We start from the raw sequence: 10685 nt of genomic DNA on the forward strand, positions 1-10685 counted from the left end.
AAATAAGGGAGATTGTTATGTATAGGAGTTGAGTAGTTGAGAGGAGTTGACCCCGGCGTCGAGAGTAGTTCAGACACTTCACGACATTGAGGTGAGTTGCCTTCTAGTAGTGGTAGGTCTACAGCCACAATGCCGGTCCACAAGTAGGAGTTGTATGTTAGATAATTGTTTTGTGATAATTATCTAGGTTGCTACTACCTAATATGTTTTATGTGCTAGTATGATATGATGATATGTAATATTAGCAGTAGGGGGAAGTCCCCGTGACACGGTCGTAAGGACCTGAGGGTAGGTCGGGCACCTCAAAATTGCCTGATAGGGTAGGTCAAGCACCCCAGAACTGCTTGACATAGGGAGGTCGAGCACACCAGAATTGCGTGGCAGGGTAGGTCGGGTACCCCAGAATTGCCCGACAGTATGTATGTTGTATGGCATGTGGTATGATGGAAGAACTCACTAAGATTCGTGCTTACAGTTTCAGTTTTGTTTCAGGTACCTCTTCATCAAAGGGGAAGGAGCCGGCATGGTAGCAGCGCATCGCACACATATGATTTCCACATTTTGAGATCCATGGGATTGTAATCTGACATTATTACTATTTTGATGATATGGTTGAGACATGTGACTATGGTTTTATGAATAGAAGTAACTCAATGATGTTTTCTTATAATTGTTTTCTAAATCGTTATGTTAAAAACAAAAAATTTGGTCTTGAAAATTGGGATGTTTCACAAGTAGTCAACTTATAATCAACCCCCATCCTATCAAAAGGATACTGCTTTCATTGAACAAAGTTCCTTTCCCCCCTGAAACACACACACAAGTCATAGTTAAATCCATTTCTTCTTCACAATCACGACTTCTGACCCTACCACATATCCTATTCTTTTCGAGAAAGGGGCACTCCCCCAAATTCTGAAGCCATAACCGAACTGATACCCACCACGGGTAAAGGACGTTCGAGTATTACTAATCATGATTGGAATGAGGTTCTTGAGAGGGCTCAACTCAGGCGTACTGATATAAAAAAGAGAATAAATTGAGTATGCCATTCTCGGAATGCGACATCGAGCTCTCCGTAGAAAAATCCCAATGAAGCATCCTAGAAATTCCAAATTTGATGTTCACGGTAACACGGATGATCCATCGACCAACAATGTTGAGAAAAATCTGAAAGGGGAAGTGCCTGAACCAACACCAATTTCGGATGAGCCTCCTTGGAGAAATGACAAAGCTACAGGAGATGTTCCCTTCACCAATCCAATTTTGGATGACCCTCCTCATGGTGATAGTGATGATGCTGATGTTCAGATTGAGTTTACAAACAATCAAGTTGATCTCTTAAGTCTTCTTCCTTCAAGGAAAAAATTTCAATTCCTTCAAGTCTCTTCCTCCAAACCATAGATTGATCTTGACCTTCAGTCGTCTTCAGAGGAAATGGATCTTGGAGATGGTGATGATGATACAAACATGGGTGGTGATGATGACAAAGGAGCTGATGATTATGATGATAAAGAAGAGCAATCTGAAAGTGAATCCAGTTCGGACACTAGATCTTCCAATGAGATAGCGTCTCATTTTTCTTTTCTTAACATGCAAGAGAAAATTGACAAAGTTGATGCCAAAGTAGAAAATGTCAATGTTCAGGTTGGGGCACTTGATTCAACATTAGATTTGGTTCTCAAATCTCTTTCCGAAATCAATTCGGCTGCTCCTTCAAAACAAGACCGAGTGCAACAGCTTGATCAACTTATCTCCCTTTGGTTGAAGCACACCTTGTAAGAAGTTGAGCAAATATATAATGACAACCTTGATCATCACATATCTACCACTACCACCATGCTCAAAGTTCATGACGACATGCTTGCTACTGCAAACGAGCTCATTACGCAGATGCATGTCCAACATGAAAAACAAATTAAAAAATTAGAGAAGGAGATCCGACCGAAAGATAACATGAATCTGATCATGAAACATAGACTAATAAAAGTAATTTGGTCTGCCCAACACTTTGTGGACATTCCAAATTACAAGTTTGATGAAGTTCTACAATTTGAAGATGTGGCAGCTACCCTTGAAGCCAAAGCTCCGAACGTTGATGCTTATGATAATCTCGCCAAGATTGTCAATGTGAACTTTCAAAAAGTGTTTGATAAGCTCGGAATGTTTCAAGAAGGTGTTGAGTTTGCATCCAATGCCAAGCCCTTGGTTGCAAGAGGAGGAGAATGAGCTAGTTCTAGTGGTCTTCATTAAAGGAAATGGCCACCAAGACAAGTGTTTGAGCTCCGAGATGAAACCTATTCTGAAGAAGAAGAAGAAGAAGAAGAAGAAGAAGAAGAAGAAGAAGAAGAAGAAGAAGAATAATAATAATAATAATAATAATAATAATAATAATAATAATAATAATAATAAGAAGATGATGAAGATGAAGATGAAGATGATGATGATGATGATGATGATGATGATGATGATGACGATGATGATGATGATGATGATGGTGATGAAGATAACAAAGTTGTTATTGGAATTCAAGCTGAATCGATGCAATCTTCAATTATCAAAATCATTCCGGAAGAAGAGAAAGCTAAATGGAATTCATGGCCATCCCTCCTTGTTAAAGAAACTAGACTGAGCATTCAAGCTTCCAAGATGAAAACTCAATTGAGGGTGCATGAATTCCGACACCTCGAAATGGAAGCACTGCCAACTCATGCTCTGCTCATCACTCCCATCGACAAAGTCTCTCCTATCAAGAAGGATGATGACTTACATGCTCTGGAACTGACAATACCAATTTTCGATGTATTCATCACTCCAGCTGCATAACAGATCATTCAATCCACACCTAGAGCTCCGATCAAAGAAAAAAAAGGGGATCTCATTTGGTCCGATTAACCCATTGAAGTCGTCGAATTGAATGTCTAAGAATTGAAGCTCAAAAGGGTTGTCCAAACCCTTGTTGAATGTCTAAGAATTGAAGCTCAAAAGGGTTGTCCAAACCCTTTGCTCAGAATCTCACCTCTCTGTCCAGAAGGAATCTTACACGAACATCACATGGTTCCATGTATGTGTTACGACCTTCTTGCTTCGGATGCAAATCAACTTGACCTGGCGAGATCTCCATATGCAACGTTATATGTCAAGTTCTCTCTTTTACATCCGAATAATGATCATTCTCATATGAATAGAGAGAGAAAGAATACAAACCTTCTATGCCACCCTCATCATGTAAAAGAAGTATGGTCCAAGAAATGAAGCAGACACATTAGTGGATGTGGACGGAAAGTTTTGAGCAAATTCGAACAAGACTCTATTAGGGAAAACATACGATACTTGTCAAGAATCAGAATAGATATGATGCCACTTGGCAAGCTCTGATGACCCTTATTAGGAAGTAATGTGGATAACACATGAAACTAAAGGCACACAAAGTCACAGTATTTACGTGGTTCGGTCAAAGTGACCTACGTCCACAGGAAGGAGGGGACTATTATTTATTACCAGAGTTCTCAAACAAATATTACAAGTACAACTAGCAGAGATCCGTCCTAGTCACTAGGGATACACAAGAAATGACACAAATGACTTAGCATGCATCCCTATTTATACTTGAGGGATCAGACCTAAAACCCTAATGAGCGAAGCCTATTAGCCCATAGGCCCATGAATGGTATCGGCCAATCACAATCTACCATGAAACAACTTCTAGAACATTCATCCTTGCATGAACATCAACAACACACATGAAAGAGCATCATGATCCATAGTGGCACATCATGATGCAAAAGTGGCACATCAAGATCACCATCGAATATCAACCATCATGGTGGCACATCAAGCAATAATACTTGAGAATCTTCAACTTCTGAGCTTCCTTGAACAGTCTTGATCATCATAGGGGACTTCATAGCATATAGATCATCATGGTATACCTTGGCATATCAAGGAACCAAGTGGCGCATCCTTGCATCAAGATGGCACATCATGCATGTAAATGACACATCTAGATCAAGGGTTGGCACATCCTCTTCTAAGTTGGCTTATCTAGACTCCAAGTTGGCATATCCTCTCCATAATGGTACATCTACCTCATGAATGGTATATCCTATCACTTGGTGGTATATCATTTCACTTGATGGCATATCATGTCACTTGGTGGCATATCAACTCACTCCGTGGCATATCAAGTCACTTCGTGGCATATGAAGATCCAATCACTACTAGAAAAACAGTCTTTTACGACGCGCAATGCGTGTCGTAAAACGCTCAGACGACGCGCAAATGCATGTCAAGAAAGGCCGTGTCATAACGAGAGACGACACGCTTTTGCGCGTCGTCTATAGACGACGCACATTTATGACACGCATTTACGACGCTCATTTACGACGTGCAATGCATATCAAGGAAGCCTCTGTCATAAAGGAAGACAACACGCATTGCATGTCGTAACCTTACGACGCACGTTTAGGACACGCATTGCGTATCATTAAATCTCATGTCATAAATAAAGATGGAAAACATTTGCGTGTCATAAACTTCAGCAACCATTTACGATATACATTTACGAAGCATCTTTATGATACTCATTTACACATAATACAAAAATATGGAAACAAATATATACCAAAACAATCAATATCATCCAATAACATCATGTCAAAAAAATGTAATACATTGGTATTAAGGGGATCTGATTGTACATTGTTATTAAGAGGTTATCCCTAACTATATAACCTATTACTACATTGCTATTCAGGGACGCCTTGTTTCAGATATCATGTAAAAAACAAATCCTCCATGTCAAAAAATTGGTTGTTGTCCACCGGGTGTAGATGGCAAATAATGACTTGAACATTAGCTGAAACCAAAAAGCTTTTATTAATCACACAATCAAAAAAGATTGATACACTAATGAAGAGAGTGGTGGAGCATAGAACAAAGCTTGCAAGGTTAGCATTCTTGTCTATTGTGAGAAGACGATTGCCTTCTCCTTTACGGGTGCCTTTCCTAAAATACCCTTGGGGTTTGAAATGGATAAGTAGATTAAACAAAATCAGAGTAGCTGATACTAGTTTAGTAATTAGTAGTTTGATTTAATAAGGCTCAACTGGTACACGAAACTTTGCTCCCGCATAAACAGTTGCTGCTCCCAACTCTTCTTCTATCCTCAGAAGCTTCAGTTTTCAAATTAAAACTATAAATATATTCAAGTAACTCATTTACATAAATACAAGTAAAGATGAATTTGATTACCTGATTGAATTTTGCAAGTCGTTCTGAACAACAAGGAGCTCCAGTTTTAATCTGACCATGTTTCACACACAAACTCCCATAATAAAATATCATTTATAAGTTATAACATAACAAAACACTACCTCAAATTCTGCTAAAAATATTAATTAATATTATTACCATTGACAAGCCAACTGAAAAATCTGCAACAAAAATATCCTCTGTTTCGCCACTTCTATGGCAGGCCATCACACCCCATCCAACACACTTGGACATTCTCACTACCTAGATGCTTTCTGTAACCGACCAAACCCCACCTGGGTGGAGGAAAAGGTCACCGGAGATAAGCTCACCTGCAAAATCATAAAAAGAAATTTTGCTATCAAAAATCATAAAAGAAATTTTGCTAGATGGGGTTTTTCATTTTATATTATAACCTACGTACAGTCGTTACAGAGACAAGTTGAGGTAATTAAAGATTAATCTAGTACTTAACTTTTTTGTAAAAATACCAAAATATGTTTATTTTTTCTTTCAACTAAATTGGGTTCTTGTCAATGAAATTAGCAACTGTTAATCCTCGGATGGATGTTAGCATGGAAGCAATTTTATCCAAAGATGTAAGCTTTTTTCAACTGTTTTTATCAATTCTTTCGCATATTAAAAGGGTTTTTACCTGATTTTGAATTGAATAATGACAAATGCAATACCTGTATGTCCGTGTGGTGAAAGCTAGGGATTTACCTGCAAAAGATGTTACTGGTAGTTGTGACCCTTATGCTGAAGTTCTTCTTGGAAACTACAAGGGTACAACTCGTCATTTTGAAAAGAAATCTAACCTGAATGGAACCAAGTGTTTGCCTTCTCCAGAGAGAGGATTCAAGCCACTGTGCTTGAAGTCACTGTAAAAGATAAAGAATTTGTGAAGGATAAAAGGAAAAAAGTAATTAATTAAAAATAAAGAATATTATAGGACCAAAAAAGAAGACATGAACACGGTAAAAAATAGAAATATTAATAAAATAAAATGCCAACCTTGTAGTTTAAGGAAAATGTTTGACATGATTATCCCCTGTTGCATCTGGCCATTTCTTTACATCAAGTTCTGTTACTAAACCGCCCTCAAGATTCGTAATAACAACCTAAAAACATTAAAATTTAACATGAATATTATTAGTATTGTAAAGAGTTTGTGGGGAATAATATTAAAATAAATCACATAATCATCACAAATTTAAAAAAGGATAAAAGTTTATTACCAAAATTAAAAATCCTACAACTAATCCAGATGCCAACACGAATTCATATTACACATACCAATACCATAAGTTGACTTGTTTTATATTAATCTCACACAGACAAACAGAGAGACAGACCATACGCTATAATTACACTAAACTCTATAAGTTTCAAGGCAAAATATGGAACTAAATAAACATTCCAGATTTACCCCTCGAAATCTAAAACCACCATATATAATCAGATTCAGACCAAACCCTAAAAGCCTTGGACTCATTTCTTATATCACCCTAACCAACTATATCCTGTTAGATAATCAAATAACTCCAAAAATCTTGGAAAAAAAAAAAACAAAACCCAACAACTAAAAACATTACTTTATCGTTTGTTTGTATGTTTGTCATAGGATTATAACACTTGAGTAGCTAGCCAACAGCCACAACATCAGGCCTTGGACTTGAGTCAAGAAGTTGACGCATGTTTGTGTTTGTTTTTTTGCTGGTTTCATATAATTCTCCTGAATTGTTATCCACTCTTGATATCAGGTTAGTAGTGCTCAGAGACGATACCTCCTTCGGCTTATTCTGTAACATAATAAAGGTATATATTCACTCTTACCATTAATTCAGCACTTTGAAGCTTCAATTTCTCTGAATTATCCGTTAATCGGTTAATTTCAGACCTAAGCTTCAATTTCTCTGAATTATCAATTTCTCTGAATTATCAATTAATTCGACCTGTAGCAGATTAAAGAAACTAAATTTGACAATAAAACTAGTAAAAAAAATCATCTGATTGCTTAAAGTAAAGTGAAATAAAAAAATAAATAAAATAAACACCTCCTCCTGAGGAGTGAAAAGACAAAGGATTTTTAGGAAAAGGTTTTCTGTAGCAATCAATCCCATAAGAAACATCCAACCCTTTTCTCGTTCCAATAAAAATGTAGCTTTACTAGTCCAGGATCTCTTCATTTTTCCTACCTTATCTATATAATCATTTTTCCATATAAGGGCATTCAATAATCATACTTCTTAACTACTACCGGAAATAAGCAAAGGCTTGGAAAGAGGTCAGGAGAAGAAGAAAGAATAACAACCATAGCAAGTCTTTTATCCCTAACCCAACTCTTTTGGTGCCTGTAACAATTTAAAAAAAAAAAAAAAAAAAGAACGGACAGAGTGGGAAACTGTTGTACCTGAAAGTTTGATGTTCCTTCCTCTTCCTGCATTACAGACCTAAAAATAGCATGCACATCACTAGTTAGATTTTTTAGGAATATACTATATATGCATGACCTAGACCTAGTTCGTGCTCTTGCAATGTCTGGATGCAAGCCATGATCGAATAAGGTATGATGTTATACAAGCGCATGCTTCCCCATCGTGATTGAGTGATGATGATAATTTATAAAAAAGAAGAGGAAAATCCATGCTTTAGGACCAAGAAAACACACACACACACATTTGAAACTGGCTTAGTGCTAGTAAAACTTGTATCCAATCTTCAGGTGATAGCCCTCTGGCTGTAATGTAAGGCCTAATGGCCCTTATGGACCAAGCATTTTGCATGAGTACATGGACTAATATGAAAGGGAGTAATTTTGGAATGAAGTAGCTAGAGTACTGCAGAAAACATCATACATACACATATACTAGCGTTTGAATGCTACCTACTGCAGAAAACAAGTGACTTTTGGAATGAACTAGCATTTCCTGCTCAAACAGACAAACAAAATTACATCAGATTAGCCCTATAAACATCATACATACACATATACTAGCTAGAGTACTTGATTATTACCTCTGTGTCTCTAGATTGAATATATACTCATCTCCAAAATAGTTGACTGCAGGTGGTAATTCTGAATTTGACTCCTTACAACATGGGATGAATTAGTGACTTAAATTCTGGCTTCCAACATCTACAACCTGAAAAGAAATATATATCATTATCATGACATAACTCAACAGTTGAGAGAAACATAAGGATTGCTTACATATATCATTCTCTTATGTCCTGATATCATTAACCGAGAAGAATCACAAGTAAATATAATGGAATGGGCAGAAGGTCTTCTTTAGCACAATACACCTAGCGAGGGATTGCCTTATGTTCTTTCAGACACATAATACACCCGGTGAAGCTCTTCTTTAGCACCAGCATCTCTTGTCCCCATAAACTGCCACTTGCTTCTTCTTGAACGTGATTGTGCAGCTTGCTCAACTGCAACTTCCATTTGCTTAATTTGCCCATGTAATCACTACATAGCTAAAACCCCTACACAACAAACCAAACAAAACAAAAATCAACAACAAATATTAATTAGCAAAAACAAAAACAAAAAAAGTCGAAAATACCCTTTAGGTTAACAAGAGAGGTTGTCATTCCAAAAACAGATGGAGAAGAAGAGAACAGTCTTCGTACCTTATTTAGGGAATAAAAGAATCTTTAAAAATTGAATGTAAGAGAAAGAAATCTAGGGCACATACATGAAGAAGAAGATAACAACTTTCGAACCTGATGCCTCCTCCATTTTTGTTTTCCGCATTCTGATGCTTCCGATCGTACCTTGAACCTTTGACTTTCGATCCCAAATCTGACTTGCAACCTTCGATTTCTGATCTTCAACCTGTAATTCGAGTCATATAGTTTCGAATATCATAAAATTAACCTTGCTACCTCCTATTTCTGATGAAAGAGGAGTCTCAAATCTGAGAGAAAAATGAGGAGTCGCTGGCTCAAATTAGATTAGGGTAGAGGTCTAGGGTTTACATGGAAACCCTAAAAGATGGATGACATAGGCAAAATCAGAAAGGTATGAACATACCATTCGATGACCAGAACATGGACTGAGAGGAGGGGGCTGTTAGGGCTAGAAACTAGCTTCCAATCTCCTTTATCAACATGATATCGATAAAGATCGCCAAAAACATATGTCTGTGTAATATATCAACCTTTTTCAAAGTAAATTCAAGCATAATTTCAGAGAAGGTTACATGAATTCATCTATAAGACATAATGTCCAATAGTTGATATCTTCCATCCCTAAAGTCACCGGCATGGCGTCTTTTTTCTTTAGAACCATCGTCGTTGCCCCATAAATTCGGAGATGGCGTGCCTACTGTTGCATTGATCGACGTCGACGACCAGGAATGGCAACTAACGATGGTCGAAGTGTGAGAGAAGAAGAAGGTGGCAGTCAATGTCGGGAGGGGGAAGGAAGGAGCGTCGATAATTAGGGCAAGAGGGAAAGGAGAAAAAAAGGAAGGCGGGGTTTTTAATTTTTTAGGATTTCATTTCCCCCTGGTTATTAAAGGATGGAACGCGCGTTGCATTAAAATTTATAAAGCGACATCCTTAGACGACACGCATTTTATTATAGGTGCCCTCCGTGTTTTTTTTTATTTTTATTTAGACACTAATTTAAGGGCACGCAATAATGCGCGACATAAATCCTTAAATTTTTTGAAGAGATGACACTTTTTTAATGTCACTCTCTTTTGCGTAACATAAATCAATGAGTGTCGTGGTTTGCGCGTCGTAAAAGGGTCTTTTTCTTGTAGTGAATAGTGGCGCACCTTGACTTCTAAGTGGCGCATCCAAGCATAGGATTGCACATATTGATCACAGATGGCGCATCCATGCACCAGGATGCTCCATTCCAATCTAGGTGATCCATACCCCCTTTTAGAATATTTGTTCCTTTGTTACTGGATATGTGCCTTTGTCAGGAGATACATCCCTTTCTCAGATGATCAGTTCGTTTTTCACATGCTCCATGAACCCCAAGTGCTCCATTGAGTTCCAAGTGCTCCATTGAACTCAAATGCTCCATATGAATGATCCAAAATCCTCGAGTCACATTTAACAATCTCCACATTGACCTGAGCATACTCTAAACTCCACCTTAAACAAAAACATCCTCTCCTTCCTACCATCAAGCCCCAAAAGAGTTTATCTCCTGCGAACATAAACCAAGCCCAAGGAAAGCTTAAACTTCTCTCTGGGCAACGACCTTGTCACCATGTCTTCCAGATTCTCATTGGCACTATACTTTCGAATGCATAACCTCGCACTATACTTTTGAATGCATACCTGTAGTAGAACATGATAGGTTTCTCCACCTTCAAAAGAATACTTTGAACGAGACCAAATGCTAAAGATCTACTTATCACCAGATCACTTTCATGGTCCGAGTCTATCAATCTAACCAA

At 37.6% G+C, this 10685-nt stretch overlaps 1 protein-coding gene across 6 annotated transcripts; it reads right to left on the reverse strand.

The window, feature by feature from the left end:
• Window positions 1–4638: 4638 nt before the first annotated feature.
• Window positions 4639–9762, reverse strand: LOC145133120 (enolase 1-like). Of its 6 annotated transcripts, none has more exons than XM_079068056.1 (15): window positions 9299–9762; window positions 8989–9100; window positions 8829–8895; window positions 8468–8748; window positions 8272–8399; window positions 8116–8183; window positions 7667–7706; window positions 7090–7208; window positions 6268–6374; window positions 6072–6134; window positions 5943–5976; window positions 5413–5585; window positions 5254–5304; window positions 5109–5174; window positions 4639–4858 (listed from the first exon to the last, which is right to left on the reverse strand). In XM_079068056.1, the coding sequence occupies exons 12-15, from the start codon at window positions 5506–5508 to the stop codon at window positions 4769–4771; spliced, it is 303 nt and encodes a 100-aa protein (XP_078924182.1). In that variant the 5' UTR covers window positions 5509–5585; window positions 5943–5976; window positions 6072–6134; window positions 6268–6374; window positions 7090–7208; window positions 7667–7706; window positions 8116–8183; window positions 8272–8399; window positions 8468–8748; window positions 8829–8895; window positions 8989–9100; window positions 9299–9762; the 3' UTR covers window positions 4639–4768. The 6 variants fall into 6 exon arrangements, 5 of the variants coding, with proteins under 5 accessions (XP_078924182.1, XP_078924180.1, XP_078924179.1 ...); XM_079068054.1 differs by having other exon boundaries at window positions 5943–5991; XM_079068053.1 differs by adding an exon at window positions 6849–6988 and having other exon boundaries at window positions 5943–6134.
• Between the last annotated feature and the right edge of the window lie 923 nt (window positions 9763–10685).

The sequence above is a fragment of the Lactuca virosa genome, chromosome 8 (assembly GCF_052849685.1).
Source record: "Lactuca virosa cultivar CGN04683 chromosome 8, Lactuca_virosa_CGN04683_v6, whole genome shotgun sequence".
In the NCBI taxonomy this organism is placed as follows: domain Eukaryota; kingdom Viridiplantae; phylum Streptophyta; class Magnoliopsida; order Asterales; family Asteraceae; genus Lactuca; species Lactuca virosa.